Source organism: Rhopalosiphum maidis, chromosome 3 (assembly GCF_003676215.2).
Source record: "Rhopalosiphum maidis isolate BTI-1 chromosome 3, ASM367621v3, whole genome shotgun sequence".
NCBI classification, from domain to species: domain Eukaryota; kingdom Metazoa; phylum Arthropoda; class Insecta; order Hemiptera; family Aphididae; genus Rhopalosiphum; species Rhopalosiphum maidis.
The window spans coordinates 72,918,109-72,938,885 of record NC_040879.1 but is presented as its reverse complement, the minus strand read 5'-3'; the positions used below and the strand labels follow the sequence as shown (position 1 = coordinate 72,938,885).

The window sequence follows — 20,777 nt, the reverse complement described above, 5'->3', positions numbered from 1 at the left end:
TATAGACGACTGGGTAATTGTAAAAAATAATACAAATGTCGTGAACATTACATATCTCGCCATTATAAACGGTTCAAGCTTACTACAACACTTTTAAATCATCGAACATATGGAAAACAGAATGGTCTTTGTAAAAATATCGAGGAATGATGCCGGAATTGAATGTTTTATTTTTTCCCCGAAAATTTATAGGTGACCTAATTAATGTTGTTATATATATATAAAATACAATCGCTGTCTATATCTAATTTTCGTAGTAACCTTAGGTTAGGTTTTGGAGATTAAAACAAAACCACTGATTACATTGGTGGTATTGATTTCATTAAAAACTATTTTATATTATTATTTGATATTTTTACGTTTTATCATATTAATTATAAATTTAATGTAAGATCTTAATAATTTTGACATTTAACGGTAGTTTTGTAATTAAATGTAAACAAAAGAAAGTATAAATAAAAAAAATATTATCATATGTTCCGATATCAATGACAAATAATGAATTTTCAAAATTATAAATGAGTTTGTGTTTATATTATCAATTTAAAAAGTGTCTTCATTTTAATTAAGAAATAAGACATCAAAATAATAAACTTTTAACAATTTCGCCATTTGCTATTTTATAACAACAAATAAGAAAATTAAAAATTACAATTTTACAAATTACACAACCACTTATAACTTATTGTTATTTACTAGATTACACGTCTGTCGGTAAGATAACTTATAAGCAAGGCTGTGAATTTAATGCACTTCAAAACTATTAAATATACATGCATATATGCACTAAAAACTAACAAAATATGCTATAAAAATTCTTAAAATATGCTCTCATTTTTCAAAAATATGCAAATAAAAACTATTAAAATTTAACTTTTATTCTTATTTTTTATTAATTTTAATTTTATTATTAGTAATATATATGACAAATTAGTATGCTTGCACGAGTATATGATATATTGGGCTTGGCTAATCTTGATCTTCGTCGTATAAGATATACTTAAAATAAAAATAATAAAATATGATTCTGCTTAAAATTACATATTTTATACCTTTAAAATAGTTATTGCATTGTACAATCAACAATTTTTGTCATCCATTATGTACGAGTTGATATCAGTAAATTAATTTAATATCGACTTCAAGAGTACATATAGTCAATAATACACATTAAATACCCGATTAAAAATAGAATACACTAGACGCCGCTTATAAGACTCACTTAGGGACCAGCATAAAGTGAGTCTTATAACCGAATGAATCTTATAGGCAAAGTGGAAAAAAAAATTAACTACGTATTTATAAATTTTATTTTACTACATATTTTGCATTAATTTTAATATTTTAACACATATTACATATTACATATTTATTATTGAATAAATTTAATAATCCTGATAAAAAAAAACTAAAATTATAATAGGTAAATATTACATATAAAAATATTATAAAAATTATACATTAATAAAAAATTATAAAGGATGTATGTATAATGTATATATTATTTATTTTGAAAAAAAATTGTAATTTTAGTTTGTTTGTAACCTAACGACAACTGTGCAGCCGCCAGATAATCAGTACCTCACCATAATAACGATAATCGTTGCGATAAATTATGTGAACTTTTATCTGCGATAAAAATTATTATACGTTATAAGGTACCAACAGAAACTAGAAATAATCAACACGAATATTATTTAATTTTTCAATTCCAATTTATTTCTAAATTATAACCAAAAAATTTTATTTTCTTATAGTTTATTCTACGAAATTTGAGTCTTATAACCGATTTTTTTTAATGTATTTGATACGTTCCAGACGATTTTGAGTCTAATAAGCGACTGAACCTTATATCCGAGAGTCTTATAAGCGGCGTCTACTGTAGTATAAAAAAAAGCATTTATACAAAAAATGCTTATTAAAAAAAAAAACTTTTCGATTATACTGCTAATTAAACACATAATATTTCATACACTTGTCATTAGAAAATTAAACATCATATTTGGGACGTATAGCCCAAACAAAAATAATAATTACCTTCAAAAAAATTCATTAATTCGCATATTGTATTTAAAAATCTGATTTTGAATTTATAAGAATTTATTTTTTGGTTTTCATTTGAAAATTTGAGACAGAAAAGTTAGTTTATTCGAGTTGTTTATTAAAATATTCAAGGTTTCATATTGTATATTAACACTTAACTTCGTTAAATACTTTCTAACACTTAAAGCGTTAAAAATAGTATAAAATATATATTATTAAAAAATCGATTAAAAATACACACGTTTGAAAATTAGTTGTGTACCATTTGTAAATATTAAAAATTAAAATACAGAAAAAATAATTTAATAATATTAACCTTCTGATTCGCAATTTGCAAACAAATAATATATTCTAATAATACCGCTATTGATTTCTTTAGTTCATCTGAAAAATAAAGTTAAACCTGTTAATTAATATTTAACTATTATTTAATTTTAGTGCTCATAGAGTACACGATACAATTTTATTATCATCATCATAATACTTCTTATTTTACTATTTTAGTCGTTTTATTCGTAACATGGATAGGTGTATTATAAATATTATAAAAGTTCATCCCTATCGCTTAAAGCGTAATTGAAAAAAAAACATAATAAAAACCCATTCAAAATGAACTAGTTTACTGGACGCTACTTCAATCAAGCCATAAGGTCCTGTAAATTATATATTATATGAATTACTTATCGTATTTTTTCATATCATTAGATTGTAAATATGCGTGTTAAAAAAGGCTTGTATTTTAAGTACTTTATGAGTACCTATCACCAAGTATTTTTAAATTGTATTTCAATTACTTAGTTATACGTATACATTGTTAATTTTATTTCATTTTACTATATATTTTCATTAATTTTATGCTGTAACCTACCATAATATATATATTTTGTATGGTTATTATAATTAGTGTTTAATACTATTAGGTGTGTACTGGAATTATAATTGAAATTAGTTAATATTTTTTAAATATAATAATAGGTACTAGAATAAGATTTATTTTATTTTAGTTTAATTTACCAATTCATACTATCTATACCATTATTTACTAATTTATTATACATTATGTACTCTGTATCGGTTTAACTGTTGACTTTGGAATATTACAGCGTGTTGAATTTTTTTTTTTTTATATATATATATATATGGAGCTGTATATACTTTTTTTTTGCTTATGTCAATAGGATGCCATAATTTAGGGGTAAATAGTATATCGTTGCTAAGGAACCAAAAATCTACTCAGGTTATCTAGATAAGTATACCTAATATGAATATACAATGTTTATAAACACATTATATTAATATATAATATAATCATCCCGTATAACCTTCTACATACAAAAAACGTGATAATATTCCCAAATAAAAAATCATTTTATTTCAGTATAACCAAGTAGATTTTTAACTATCATTATAATATTTTGTGGCAGGGTCAATATTGAATACAAGATCCCACATGCTTTATCGTATATTTGTTAACAAATTTCAAAAAAAAATACATTGACAAAACTCTGTTTAGTAATGAGTTTTGAGTTATTGAGTATTTACATTGGTACATTTTAACATTTATTTATTATCAAATTTTCAATTATAAAAATCAATAGTTTATATTCTACATTTTTACCAAACTTTAATCGGTAATTACTAAAGTAATTATATTTTAAGAATAAATTAAAAATCGAGAATATTTATAGATTATATTTTAAATAATAAATATATTCCTAATATATACTTTTGATATTTTTATGCAAAATTATATACATTTTTAATTAGAAATACTCGTATTATTTTTTATCAATAATAGATGATAAATAGAAATTAAAATTCTAGGTTTTCTGAAAATTTGAAATTTTTAATTATGTATACTTTACAATATGACTTTGAAGTGTGGTAATACGAATATGTTGCTAAGACATGAAAAAAAATAATAAAAATTCGGTTACCGTAAATTACTGCATGGAGTATTGCAAAATATGCTACAACATTACCATTACCGCAGTAAAGTATGGTCCCGATTTCAATAAATAAATTATTCAATCATATTTTTATTTGATATCTCACTAAATTAAAAAATATTCACAATTCGATTGAGCATCATTTGTATCCAATTTCTAAAATTCTTTTCACACCATCTTTTTATATTTATTTGAAGTTGTTTCATTTTCTTTGTTAGCCAGATAATACATTTCAATAATATAGTATAAAGTAATTTGCTCTTTTATAACAACTTAAATCAGGGAACTTATTAATTTACAATTAATATTTTGTTATTGTCATTTTTGAATGTTAACTATGAACTAACATGATGTACATAATGTATTGTAAATATAATTTCATTTCTTTTTATAATTTTAGTTGGTCGTGCTGAATTCAGTCTACAGATTTTTAAATGTTATATGGTTGTGATCGTTATAGAAATTGACATTATTTGTACAATGTATGCCATCCGATAGTCGATACCTACGGCGCCGACAACCAACCTATGGTCTGTCATGATTAATGGTTGCGGGGTTCAATTGATATAATAGAATTGTACACACACATTTTTCGTGTACGGGTCACTATATATGGTACTGCAGCTACAATGCTAATCCTGGTTGTGTTATGTTACTTGACCCATATTATACGTATTGTATTTTATTAAGATTTTACTTTCGTTTTACACATACCTACCACCTACGTCGATCTACTGATTCGTATTCTGTACAATTCTTAATGTATGAGCGTCACACCTGCATGTATACAAGTACGTAACATATAGCAAATTTACGACCAGCAGATCACATTTAGCATTTAGCTCATTTAGCTTAATAACTAAAGTAATTCGACCTATTATGAAACTTGATGGTAAGAACATCATCTGTAATTATGTGTTGGACTTTATTCAGTTTTTAAGTAAGTTATGACGTGCATTTTTAATTTACGCTGTATAATATACGCATAACTTGTTAAAAAAATAAACTATCCGTAAAAATCTAACATACAAACACAGATGATGTTTTTATCATCAAGTTTCATAATAGGTCGAATGATTCGACTCAAATTGATCTAATTATTAAACCGATGGAGTTAAACGTGATCTGTTGAGCTTAAGTTTGCTATGTTGCTTGTAAGACAAAGATAACACATGCGGGTGTTCGGTGTTACATCCTCTTAAATCGCAAATTTCGGTATCAGGATCACATTCGTAAAATGCAATATGCTATTACGTCAACCACTGTGTCGTCTGTAATTCACAATGACTATGTGTTCGATTTATATGTATAGGATAAATGTGATTATTTTAATTTCCACGCGCCTTCTATAATATATCGGTTTAGAACAGGTAGAAGTGATCAAAAAGTGAATAAAATGTTTATTTAATTCAGTTAATCACACTGGTATTATGATAATATTGTTGAAGTGTTGGACACTGCAATACAGCCAACGCCGGGATGATCGTTCTGCTATTAAATAATACATATGCTATGGATGTGGTGCTAGTACAATAATATATACCATCCAATATCTTTTTTTTTCAGTTTATAACCGACGACGCCGTGGGAACAGCTTTCCCATTACTTCCGCGGGACGCCATCCGATACCTACGGCGCCAACGCCAACCTAACCCATGACCTGTCATGATAAATGGTTTTGCAGTTCAATTAATATAATAGAATTATTGTACATACACATTTTGCGTGTACACTGAACAACTACAGTACATTACAAGAGGATGGGTATTATAAAACGGTTCACTATATATTCCTGTTACAATGCTAATCCTGGTTGTGTAATGTTACTTGACCCACATATTCGTATTGTATTTTATTAAGTTTTTTTTTCGTTTATAAATTAAAAAAACACGCATTCCAATGACTTTTCAAAAAAGGAATAGACGGTGGTAGATTTTTCTGGCTCCGTATATTATTTATTATACAAGTGTAAAATAAAAATGTACACATACCTACCACTTACTGATTCTTATTCTGTAGACCGGGATGATCGTTATTCTGCTATTAAGTATTACATATCGTATACATGTGGTCCTTGTACCAAATACAGCTTTTAAGTCGCCCTCCTAAATAACATCATTTATATAGTTATAATAGCAGTATAGTCTGACCGATTGACCACTACAATCCATTCGTAACGATATTGGAAGGTAAAGTGGTTTAAAATAAATCGCACTCGTTTTATTCACAAAGGACAATAATGCGTATAAATTATTGTAAGCTACAGGCGGCACCGAAATGCTTGACCGGCTGGCAAGATGAATATCCTATGTATGAGATCCTGGTATTGAGTTTTGCGATTTTAGTCACCCTCCTTTATAACACCACCTATATATATATAGGTATGTATAATATAGATATATTAGCAGTATAACCTGAACGATTGACCACTACAATAATTTAGTATACGATAATTGGATACCAGATTTAAAAGAAAAATGCAACTATATTCACGTAAAAAAAAACGTGTATTTACTGTAATTAGTTGTTTAAAAAAATAAAAGATTTAAAACAATTGACGACTGTGTAGTGTGTATATTAATAACAACCTTTGCGAGTAGCAGACAAATACACAATATATTATAAATAAAATAATAATAATAATTTTTATTGAGGTAAAAATGTATTCCAATTTAGAATATAGATAATATTTACAGTGACGTTAGTGCAGTCAGAGTTAATAGAACAAATAAATGTTTGTATTGTTAGTGATAATAATTGGTGGTTTGTTAAATATAATAATACTAAAAAACAAATAAATGATTAGCTTACACGGTTTGTAGCCTTGTAGGTATGCAGCGTGATTCTTTTATCATGAACCTGTAATTCAAAAAGTAAAAAATAAAAAAAAATATAAGGATAAAAATATTTTTTTTTATTTTTTACTTTTTGAATTACAACATAGTTTTATTTTATATTCCAAAGCAGAATATTTTTCTGAGTATTTTGATACATAAAAATCGAATTTAGGGCGAGTAGTTTATGAGTTATAAGTACCTATTTAAAATTTAGTCAAGCGGAGTAGTAGTCAACATTTTGGTTATTGAATAAAAAAAATAATAAATGTAATACAAGTTTTCTCATTAGCTGTTCTAACGGAAATCTCGTTTCAATTTTAAATATTTATGATAAATTATTTAAACGTAATTTTATTATGATTCCAAAAAAATTGTTCTGAGATCTTTCTTGTTACTGCGTATATTATATTATTTTCTTGACAGTTTTAAAATATTTATGATAATAGCAATATATAGCAATATAAAAAATATAACCTTATTTTATTTAAATGTTTAAACCTTAGCTATATTAACCTTTTATAATCATGCATCTCTAAGCTATGTTTAAATCCATCGACAATTATGTCAGCTTTCATAGCTGTAGACGGTCCATTCCAATTTTGAAAACAATGATGAGGCACAGGCTTTTTTTTACGTTTTTTCGCCGAATAACACACGCAAAAAATTTATTTCTTACGCCAAAAAATAGTAGGTACTTTTTTAGTCACTGCTCAAGTAATACAAGCCTATTTAAAATAATAATAAATACATTATTTTTTCTCAAACATAAAAATTGTGAAATAATAGTTAGTATTTAAGTGTTGATGTAACAATAAATATTACGTACGACGCCAGATAACGCATTATATTTGATTTTGTATGATCTCTTACTTCAAGCACCATCGGCTATAACGACTATTTTAGGACGGCCAAGTTTATCTTCATCACCCCTTTCAATAGCTAGCCTTCCTTCTTCTTTACCTGCTTCTATCATTCCTTCCAACGCAATTCTATTCAAACACACTTTTTTAACACACATTTCGATACTTATTCTATATTGGACATCATCGGCATATTTTTAAGATGTTTATTAAACGTCCTGAACTCATGAATTCTAATGTAATTATTATTTTATTCATTATTCTGTAATTTTTAAGTCCATTTAACCCTTGTTACTTTCTTCGTAACATCATCACCAATGAGAAGCACCAATTCTTTAAATAATGATTTTTTTTTAATTTATAATTTAAATTTTTCAAGTTTGCTAGACTATTTTTATAAACACTGGTATGTTTATATTTATATTATGATAGAATATTAGATGCATGTGTTACCAATATTAATCTTTTTTTTCAATAGATTGCAATTCTTAATATATAGTAGGTGTTAGGTTAATTGTTATGTGTGGGAGAAGAGTTCTTCCTCAAGAGATACTTTATATTATTAGTTATATACCTTTTACGGGTTAAAGTGGGGTGACATATGCATTCTCTGTTGGCTGTTATCTTCTATAAAGGCGTGTTTAATCAATATAATATAATCCGTAGGTCTAAATTCTAAATGGAACGAATATTTTATAATATTTACAAAGAAGTAAATGGATAGGACAATAATACAATATGTTTTAGTTTTTCCAGTGCAAGAGATAGCAATTTCCTGATTGTGCCTAAACATATTTATAATACACATCATTACATAAACATAATGACATTTCAGCATAGGTTTTTTGTAATGAAATAATAGATAACATTCTAGAAGACTTAATTCTTTGATTGTTGCATTAAAATATTTAAAATATAACTACTTCATAGCGCACAATAATGTTATAAGCATTTTAAAATCATAAAACCGTAAGTCAATATTACAGAATGATTGGTTGGTAACAGATTCAATTTAAGAAAATCAAATACATAGCATTAAATGTTACATATAATGTTACTGAGAGACATTTTATATTACAACACTATAATATCACTAATTACATTATTATGATATATTTACAAATACAAATATGAAAAATTTAATTATTACAAGTGATTTTAATATTTTATATTAAAATTATGTATGTACACATCATGTTTGCGTATTATCAACTGTATGATATTTAAAATAAAGGATTATTATATTAAAATTAGTTTAAAATCGGTTTTCATTAGAAATTTTCATTGTGTATCTCTAAAAAGACAAACAAAAAATAATAAAAAGTTACAAAAAAATTGATTAATTTTTACCATCCCAAAAAATATGTATAAAAATAACAACTAAACAAATCTATATAAAAAATTATTATAGATCAATGATAATTTTCTTGTAAATAACTAAGAGAACAATAATAGTTTTTTTTAAACATGTTGAAAATCAAATTGCAAAAAAAAAATATTTTTCCATTCAAATAAAAACTTAATTTATATAATGATTAAATAGCGTCAAAAAACGATACAAAATAATAATAATAATAATTCCGGCAATACAACAAATACAGAACAGATACTAAACAAAAAAAAAATATTAATAATTAAGTTACAATTACATAAAAATAACCAAATGCATAAAAACAGAAAAATAAAAATAAACATTGTTTAAAAACTAATTATTACGTAAGTTTTGAAACATTTATAATAATCGTAATAATATAGGAAATCAACAATTTTTTTAATTATTTTTTAATATTTAAAAGTGATTCTACTAAAATAGTATGTTCAACCGATTTATGAGAAATCATATTATATAAACAATTTTCAGAATCTTGACTTTCGAACATCTACTCAGGTCTCAGGCTATCGTGATTTGGCTTCATAACTTGTCAAAGTATGGTATTAATTTTTTTAATTGTTTAAGTTAAATGCTTATTGACATTAATATAATATTACCAACATTAAAATAAATATTGGTTAGACAGAATTTAGAAATAAATATTTAAAGGAATATTAAGGTTGTAACAGCATTGTCGTTTTTCTTTTTATTCAAAGATTTAATAAAGACGACCAAATATTTTTTTATATTTAGTATTACTAAGGTTATCTTAAATTTAATACAATTTATAAATGTAGCTTATTAAATTTTACTATATTGATCATAGTTCATACCTATAATTAGTCTTCACCGTTGAAAGTTAATTGTGCTTGTTAATCAAATAACTTAACAGTTTAAGATTTTTTTAACATAACAGTTTTTTTTTACTTACGAATAGGTGTACAAATCTATTAGGTATCATAATTAGAAAATAAATAAAATAATTTTACAAATAATTTCAATAATATAATTACCTTACATAATAAGATTATTAACCCATGATTTATAATAATGATAATAACTAAAAAATAAAGTATACTAGACAAAAAATAATGCGAGCCAGTATTTAAATACTTAAAAGTAAGCAAACTAATAACTAATAAACGGAAAAAAATAGTGTAGTAATACTAATGTTTATGAGATACATTTTAATTTATTTGATATTATATTATTATAAATACTTGAATTATATGAATGAAAAATAAATGTACATCAATTCTATAAATCGATTATCATAGTTTAACAATTAATTATAATAAGTTGAGGACAAATAAATGAAACAAGTTTGCCCCGATTAATGATATGAATTACTATTAATAATCAAAACAATTACATTACAAGTATTATATTTTTATTTAAAATATAATATATACCTATATATATATAAATATATAAATAAATAGTCCCATCAAAAAAACGTATTAGGAAAATGTGCCTTCAATGCAATTAAATAACGGGACAGTAGAAAAAAGTGATTAGCTCTATCATACATGATCAGTTTCTTCCATTCAAAACTGGGCAGTTGAAAGTTGTGTGCCCTACACGGTCACAATGAAGGCAAAATAAGTACCGAGAACTGAAAAAATACACGAATTTATATTAAATAAAATATACTGGAAAAAAAAAATATTTCAGTTTGTTTAAATAATAAATAATCTACTAGGCACTACAAACAACGCTCTGCAATAACGGCTATCATGTGTCTAAAGAGGTTCTCAAGCAGCTCTTCATAATTAGGGTGTGTGGGTTGTAACTGTTGGGTCTTGGGCATCCAGACTCCAGTCTACACAAGACTCTTATTTTTTAACAAACTGATATTTGAAGTACAAAGCACTGTACTTCAAAATCACAATGCTATGACCATGTGGTATTGTGTAAGTGTAATTGTGTTATGTATTGCGGTAATACATACATAGTTAATCAGTTATTATAATTAATCAGTATTATAATATAATATATATAGTATATTTTTTATATAATACTATAATAGTAAATATACGCATTTTGTATGAAATGAATAAATTTTTTGGATTACTGAAATACAAGTGAGAGAGGAGGTACTAGTTATTACATAAGTGAACACCTGTAACACTTTTCGAGATAGCCTACCCTAAGAGTCTACATTATCATATTTATTTATTTTATTAAAAAAAAAACAAATCATTGTAAATACTTTAAATTTTCACCAAATATGTTTATATTAGCGTTATCTATTTACGATTAAATTTTCAAAATATTTTGACTTTTTTTAAGCTATTATTTATAAACAATTGAAATTATCGATTTTTCTAAGTTTTTTTTTAAATGCCTATAACTAAAAATTTGACGTTCCAAAATATCTTTAAAATTTAATACAAGGTTTATTATAAGTTTTACTTATCGTAGTAAAAAAAAATCAAACATCGTAAGTCACAATTTTTGTTTATAAGCATTTAAAGTTCAAATGTTTACAAAATATATCAAAATCGCGAAAATTGGCAAGGAACTTTGAAGATGAAAATTCGTAAAATTTTTATGATTTATACCTAAGTTGAAACACCCAACACAAGATTATCCATAAGTTTTCCTTCTAGTAACTTTAAAAAAAAAATTCTAGCGTCAATATAGAAAAAAATTTATGAGCGTATGAAATTAAATTTTTTACGAAATCGCGTAAAATAACGATATACCTACTACAATTTAAATAAAGGTAATAATATAATATATCCTACTGATTATCCTAGACCTTGACTGACAAATCAACTCCGTTCAGAATCGTACAATGATATCTAAAAATTCTAAAGTAAAATATGTTTGTTATGTTAAACAATTAAAAAAGTATAAAAATAATAAAATATCTATTATATTCATTTAGTATTCACAGTTGAATGTGAATATGATTTAGCAAAAACATATCCTTTAAAAATTTTCAAATTCATATTTTTGATAGTAAATAGAATTAACCAAATATTACCAATTTTGTGCACTTTTTTCCCCTTAACGGTCACGACCTATGCCACGTTATGCGGAAGATGTGCGCCGCCGGACAAAAACTGGTCGCCACCTGAGATATTCTCTTTGGAATGGAGTATATTATACTTTATACTTTATACTGCTACCTCTTTGTATAATACATTATTAAATAATGTCACTACTAGAATTTGGATTTTAATGCATTTGCATATTTTTTTCTACAATTTGAACAGGGTACTTTCCAAACTAAAAATGTAATTAAAATACTAAACTAATGTAAAGCATATTTTTTATTTTCCAAGAAATAAGGGATAAAGAAAAACTGATAGTTTTCAATATTATAACTTATTTTTTTCATCCTCTGATCAAATTATCTTTAATATTATCATCATCAATTAAGTTTGCAAAGGACGAGTCTTGACTATCTTAATAATTACAAACTAATATCAATTATTAATTTTTATTAAAGTATATTTATGTCTGCATTAATTGTTGATACTTAAGACATGCAAATCTAGTCCCTAATTATTACATTCAAAAATGAATAAGTATTGATTGAAGAAATAATTATTTATTATCACAATGGATAAATATCCCAAACAAACATAATACATACATATATTATAGATATAATCTTATATAAAATGTATAAAAGTAATGTGAAATTTGTGGTATAATAATAAAAAATTAGAAATCTTACTCCATTTGTGCAAATTTCAAAATTATCCACCTTTCAAATGAGTAGTATCTGTTAGACTTGACTACCAAGATTATAATAATACTATTAAAATTCTTTCTAGTAAAATAATAAAAGAATTTTTAATCATCTTAGTAATTTGTGCATAACTAGATATACCAAAATAACTACTTATTCAAAAGCTAAGCATAGCTAGTTTTAATCTAATTATTTTAAAATAGTACATGGTAATACCTGTCCAAGCGGTTAGCAAGCAATCCATTATTTCTATGTCTACCAATTGCATCGCCTATACGTATTGGATCTAATAATGCTTCTTCCAGGGCAATACCCCGTTCAGCAACATTTTGATCTAGTTCATTCCATAATTCTGCACCTAATGCTCGACGCATGAATTGGAGTCTATGGTTTATTCTCGCATTATTTCTTAGGTTTCTATTAACCTCCACTGTTAATATTAATTATTATGATATCATCAATAAATATTACTCAATAATATACTACATTAATAATACAATTTATTACCTCTATTATTATTACGTTCAACTTTTAAAGTTTCCCGCTTCGTTTTTATTTCAGATGGTAAATATTCAGATATTTTGTCCAAATATGTATCTAAAGTTAGACAGTGTGATTTATTTTTAATGATAACTCGACATGTTGGACAGTGATTAGCTTCTCGAGTCCATGACTCTATGCATTCATGACAAAATGTATGAGAGCAATTTAGTACAGTTGGCTGTAAAATAATTTATGTTGCTATTAATAATGAATAACAATTACAATTGATAGACACATAAAAATGCCTGATTTATATCCAATGACAATATTTTAATGATTTTATAAAATTACATTAGATTTGACTATTATTTGTAATATTAGGGTGAAATATTATTAAATTTAAAGGTATTAATATTATCCAACCACATACGATTTTTATATTTATAAAATGTAAATAGCTTATTAGGGCTCCGAATAATACTCTTACCTTAAAATTTACAAATTAATAATAGTTCAATTCACCATAACCCAAAAAATAACAGATTAGGAGCTCCCTGCCCTCCCTACCCTACTCTCTCGCCGGTATTGATAACAATCACTTAAATAAAAAATAACAAATTTAAAAATTTAAATATGTTAATTAAAAAGTTTAAGTTTAAAAGTAATAAAAATATAAAATTTAGTTAATTATTGACTATTTTATTTAGCGATATTACCTCGATGAACATTTCGTAACATATATTACATTGTAGATCATTTTCCATGCATTGTTCCATTTGATCTCGCATACAAGAGAAATTATTGTCATTAATACACAGCTGTTGACGAAGTGATATAACTGAATTTTCAGCTTCTTTTAATTTTTTTGTTGTTTCTACTAACAAACTATCAGGAGTACCTTCTATCGTCTCCCAAGTATAATTATCTGAAAGCAATTTTTCAAAAATTATTTAATAACGTATTTATGTAGGAAAAAAAATATAATTACTTTGTAAGATCCATTTATCTTCGGTTGCTGTTTTATTAGTTTCCGGTGACCTTAAATTAATATAATTTATTAGCTAAAACAAAAATAGGTAAATAAAAAAAAAAATATCATACTTCTTTGCTGTATTGGGAAGAACTTGATTTATTTGTCTAGGTCTAGATACACTACTACTTGGTGAAGCTGTCATTAGAGTAGTTTCTCTCCTTGCCGCCATAGGAAAGATGACTTCATCATCAGAGGATTCCGCTATAAAAATAAATATAGAGCACTATAGAACTATATACTACCTATTATAGAAGTTAGGTACGAATATATGAATTAAGTTCAAATATTTTTCAAACTTCCTAAAATTAGTTTATCTTCAGATGAGTTTCTATTTTTTAAATATACTAGATACAATATCATAAGAATACTTGTGACGGAATTAAATGACTGAAATTTGGAATTAATTTTTTTTGGTTATATTTTTGATTAATTAACCTTTAGTTTACTAATTCAATTTTATAGTAATTTTTAAATAAATACTTGGATACATACGACAGAGCAGTGGTTCTCAATCTTTTTAGTACCGCGGCCCAAATTTACCTCGAAAAATCTTTCGCGACCCACATTATTTCACTTTTCAAAAAGTAGTTATAAAGAACAAAATTTGTATTTATAAATATGTATAAATTTGTATTTATAAATATGTATAAATTTGTATTTATACATATGTATAAATTTGTATTTATAAATATGTATAAATTTGTAATATATATTTAGTATTTTATAGGTTTATAATCAATTTATTTTTATAAATGTACTTTTAATAATGAGGTGTATGCGAAATATGTGCTTGTTTTATATTATGGTTAATAACAGCATTGACATCATAATTCAAAAAATTGTTCGCAATCCACTAAAAATTGACTGACGACCAGTGCTGTACCATAACTAAATTTATCTAGATAAAAACTTAATATCTTTATCTTATCTAGATAAGAAATAAAATTGACATCTAAATTTCATCTAGATAAAATTTAGAGCCATCTAGATAAATTATCTAGATAATTCACAAAATCCGTAACTAATTACTAATAAGTAATAAGTAATAAGTAATAACTATTCTACAATATTATCATTTTTAATATAAAATAAACAACTAGGTAAATAAGAAATTTCATTTGTATTACTAAATTTGGTTCTAAAATAGTTTTACATAGCATTATTATTAATTATGAAAATGAATGACGATTTATTACGTATATATAAACGGGAGATGAAAATTATTTATAATTTTATAATACGATCAATACGGTAAATCTCAAACCCGTATTACGAATACTGATAGAACTTGGTTATTTGTCGTAGGCCGATCAAGGCAGCTGCGCGGTGGTACCGATCGGCGATTGCGGATGATTTATAAATACTAAAATACAGAAATAATTGTCGATAAGAAAATAATAATATTATCATATCTAATAATACGCTGTATAGATCTACAAAAATTGATCATTCCCTATCGATCATGTAATTACTAATCATGTGCTATAAATAATTGTTATTACCAGAGCCCGATTATACGAATTTGTATGGGTGCATAATATTGTACAACAAAATAAATAACTGACGTGAGACATCCTTCCCATACCGTATGCAGTGCACATTCGTCCTCAACTTGTTCGGTGTTCCTGTTTTCATAGTTTTTATAATTTTGTCTATGACTTTTAATTTTATTGGTGAAATATTTTATATTTTGTAATGGATCGTTTCTTAATTCAATCATTACCCAACACTAAAAAAGTTCATCCACAAACCAATGAAAACGTTGATGATTCGATAACTGGTACAGACGTTTCGCTAACATCGTCGACAGAAAATGTACCACAAAATTCAAAATTTCAATATTTATTTGTTGAATTTTACAAGCTGGTGTCGATCAATGCTGATAAAATAATAGCATCTTATGTTAACTGTCATAAAAACATAATTGCGTCAACCAAGTCGAGTGGCAACTTGTTAAGTCATATTAAAGTAAGTTTTTTAAACAAATTTCTTTTTAATCTAAACATTTTGGTTAATTCCTTATTAGTAACAATAATAAATAATAATATATCACAATTTACAAGGAATCAAGGAATATCTAAATATTAAGAACAAAATGTCAAAATGTATCATAATATTTTATATTTATGATTTAGGTACCTACCTAGTTCCCACCTATAATTATAACAATTACCTACATATAACTATTAATTAATATTCCTAAAATTACTTGTTTATAGCTTCAACATCCATTATTAATTCCATAAGTTGAAATAGCCAGAAGTAAGAAAAGTTCAAATTTTATTCAAACCAAAATTGTTGATGTTTGTCCAAAAAAAATTAATAAAGACATGGTAATTACTAATTCAGATTTTTTCTAATTTTTTAGAAAAATATGGTTATGATTTGGTTATTTTTACTGTAGTTTACAAGGCTGGGCATTAACAAATTAAAAGTTAAAATGTTAAAGTTATTTTTTTTAAGATTAACATGTTAACTTCAAGTTAATTTTATTCAAAAACATCTAAATTAAGTTAATTTTCGTCTAAAGAATAATGTAAATTTTTGAATGAGGTTTTTAAAAAAGTAGGTTTTTTGATAGCTAGTTAATACTTTGATGTATCATTTTAAATTTCCCCAGTAATTTTCATTAGCATAAAGAAAAACTATCTAATAAACATTGTTATGTGTCAGGAATTTTTTATTTTGTAAATTAGAAAATTTTAACTTAAAACTTAGTTAAGTTACTTTTCTTTCAAAGTTAGTTTTTAACTTGCCTAGCCTTGGTAGTTGAATACTTAAGTAGGCACTATATCATAGAATACAGATAAAAAATTTTTAGTTTTATCTAATCTGTGATAATATATTATCCTTACTTAACTATTTACTTAATTTTACTATTTATCTAATATGTTTTTAAATATACATTTTAATACATTTTTTTCTATGTCATATTATAATTATTAAATCAATATGTATACTGGTCTTTTTAATTACTTTAAAATGTATTATATATATTTTATTTATTATTTTGATATAGTTTTTATTGTACTAGTTGAATGATGAATAGAGTCAAAAAAAGTTATGTTTACAAATAGACTTCTTTAAAATTTAAAATAATACAATACACACACCACTATGAGACATGTTCTAATTATAGTTTTTATTTTATATTGTGCTTTAAACATTAGATTTATTTTATAGAACTACTAAAATATTTGTAAAATGTTTGGTATCCCTGCCTATCAATTGTTTTTTGGTATATGTTTTATAATATATTAGGTACTGGAATGATTATAAAATATTAAATAAGTAATAATTTTATATATGTAACCAACTAATAACTCAATTTAAAACTATCAATAATAAATTATATTCCTCCACGGATAATATATAAACAAATAACCTTTATTTTTAGTTATTTAACAAATAATATAATTACTATTATCTTTTTTATTCACTTATTCATTTATTGGAATATTTATTTTGTTATTATTAATTATTATATACATTTAAAATTACCTTTGTTTCATAAGAATAACAAATTTTTTGTTATTTAATTTTTATCTAAAGTTATGCTATTATGTATTATTAACTAATATACTTCCTGACTTTTATACTGTATTCAAAAAATAGATTTTTTTATAGTTTTATTTCCTAAAACATATCATTATGATGATTATGCTCTTTTTATAGAATACCTCCAATATGTAAACAATTTAAGTCTTAGATAACACTTTTTTATTGTGTTTTTTGTTGTTATTTTATTATTTTTAGGTGAAGGATTTAGTGTTTGAGTATATTGTAAATGAAATGCGTCCATTAAGAACTTGTGAAAAAAAAAAGTTTCAAAAGGTTAATTGTAGGACTTACTGGATAAATGATGATATAGTTCCAAGCAGAAAACAGTTATCAAAACAATTGGATTTAAAATATGAACTATACGTTTCAATGCTAACCAATTTAGTTGCAAAGCATAACTACATTTATGCAATAGCTGATATATGGAGTGCCAATAATCAAAGTTACATGGGTGTATACTATTTCTTATGCACGCTATTAATATTGATTATCTTATAATTAATTATAATTTATTTGTAAGAATGACTTGTCACTTCATAGACGAAGAAACATATTTTTGCCAATCATATGTCATTGGTTGTATACGCATAAAAGGAAGCCACAACTATCTAAATATTACTGAGATTATAATAGACATTACAAAAACTTACAAAATTGATCTATCAAAAATAACACATATTGTCACATATAATGCTTTTAACTTTTGTAAAGCATTCAGAGTATTCTCTTCCCTTCCACCTCATGAAGAAGCAAGTACAAGTGATGTGGAGAATTTTGATGAAAATAGTTCAGAGAGTTCAAATTTTGATAGTGAATCTGACTGCTCAGACTTGGATTCAGAAAGAATTAATTTGAATAATTTGTTAACTTTGGAATCAAACCTAGCCAACAATGGCAGTTTTTTTTTACCTCAACATATGCTATGCTGTGCACATACTACATACTTTATTGCAGCCAGTGATATTTCTAAAATTTCTAATAATGATTACAACAAAATTTCTAAATCAACTTTTAATAAATTAACAAACTTTTGGAATTTAGTTAGTAGAAGTACAGCAGCATCAAACACAATATATGACATTCGCAAGTGTGAGTGTAAGTGTAAGTTCCTGAACAGCTTCTTAGGTTATGTTGCCCCCACGCTATTAGTTTTAAGAAAATTGTTAATACAGTCCAATCAGTTAACATATTGTAAACCGTTAAGTCTCACAATTGTGTATAGTCTCGAAAAACGATTTAGTTTTTTATATAATTTAAGTGAACCAACCAAAAAGCAAAAGTTTTATAATAGCATCAATCAGGCGTCCAAAATTCAAAATAGATTAAGTACCTTTTCAGTACAAAGATCTTTGTAAAAAAATATTTAACGATGAATGCAATTTGATGTCTTCTTTAGTTACTACAAATTCTGACTCTGCAGATGACAATGATAATATAAGTGATAAAGAGTTTATAGTAGTGTATGTAATCAAAGTTCAAATAATTATTCTCCAGATGAAGAAATAAATGTACAAGTATTAAAATATTTAAATTCAAAAAAAAAAAGAGCAACAAATGTTAAATAATAATCCTGTAGTTAAAAAATATTTTTGAAGTACAACACAACCCTTCCATCATCAGCACCTGTAGAAAAATTATTTAGTGGTGCTGTTCAAGTTTGACATCAAGAAGAAATTGTTTTGGTGATATAGCATTTAATAAATTATGGTGTTGCCAATCTAAATAATAAATGTATTATTATTTTTAATATTTTTATTTCTGTTAATATGTTATTTTAATCTTACTATAAAATAATTCATTAATTTTTTTCAATATAATAATATATTTGTAAACTGTTTTTATATTTGATTACAAGCCAGAAGAATCCCAATAAAAACTAATTTCAAACTAAAGTTAGTATAATATTATATTATAACTAGGACTGAGTATGAGTATGAGCACAAGGTAGTGTATTCATTTTTAAAATTTAAAATGATGTATTATTATTTATTATATTTTATAATTATAGTTAATTTGAATTTACTTCAACTTCATAAAAAATATGGATATATTAAAACATTTAAACCTATATATTAATTAGGTAGGTTAATTCACATAATCACATGTATTGTTTTATATTTATTATTAATAAATAAGGTAAAAATAAAGAGTTCATTAAATACAGTTGCGTGTAACAAGATACTTTTTTTGCATTATTGAAAATATTTATTATGTTATTTTTAACTTGATTGGAATATTGTAATAAAAATACAGTTATTTTAATTTTCAATTAATATTATAAATTTAAATATTGACGTAATGCCTTATATACTAAGATAACTATAGATAAAAATTATTTTATCTATCTATATCTAGATAAAAGTGATTTTATACAAATGTGGGATGGCAACGGAACAAAATTTGAATTAAATGTTCTCAAATAATGATTTTTGTATGCATTTCAAGTTTAAAATTAAGAAATTAAGGATACCTAGAGACTTATGGCAATCGTTTGACATGTAAAACACCATAGTATATCATTATCTGTAATTCTAAAAATGTCCGAAATCTAGAAATTAGTCGTAAAAAATGGGCCAGACATATAAAAATAAATTTCTATTCTCGTAACTTTAAATATATTAATATTTATACCGGAAAGCAAGTGACATTATCATCATGACAAATTTTACAAGAGGAATGCGCACAACATGTAACACACAGTGCGTTGTCGTCGGACAAGGATAGAACGTAAATGGTGGATCATTTACCTTGAATCTGAGACGGGCTGTCGAAGCGGATGGATCCCAGATCGTGAGACTTCCAGCAACGGTTGCCAAATCGACATGTTCCCCTAATTAAATACAAACATACTGAAGAAGACATGATGGACGTATATATTCGTAAGCTGTTGTTGCGCTTATCTGTAAGTCCTCGTAACGTCGCTGCTAAAGTTT

At 25.1% G+C, this 20,777-nt stretch overlaps 1 protein-coding gene across 1 annotated transcript; it reads right to left on the bottom strand.

The window, feature by feature from the left end:
* Positions 1-7,700: 7,700 nt before the first annotated feature.
* On the bottom strand, positions 7,701-20,706 carry LOC113558342. Its single transcript, XM_026963801.1, has 7 exons — positions 20,592-20,706; positions 14,352-14,484; positions 14,239-14,288; positions 13,967-14,175; positions 13,275-13,488; positions 12,984-13,197; positions 7,701-7,818 (listed from the first exon to the last, which is right to left on the bottom strand). Exons 1-7 carry the CDS (start codon positions 20,704-20,706, stop codon positions 7,701-7,703), a joined length of 1,053 nt encoding a protein of 350 aa, XP_026819602.1.
* Positions 20,707-20,777: the final 71 nt, after the last annotated feature.

Coding starts and splice junctions, on each gene's coding strand:
- LOC113558342 (XM_026963801.1), bottom strand. CDS start 20,706: ATGTCTTCTTCAGTATGTTTGTATTTAATTAGGGGAACATGTCGATTT. Junction 14,485..20,591: donor CAGCCCGTCTCAGATTCAAG/GTAAATGATCCA, acceptor TTATTTTTATAG/CGGAATCCTCTGATGATGAA. Junction 13,489..13,966: donor GTTACGAAATGTTCATCGAG/GTAATATCGCTA, acceptor ATTATTTTACAG/CCAACTGTACTAAATTGCTC.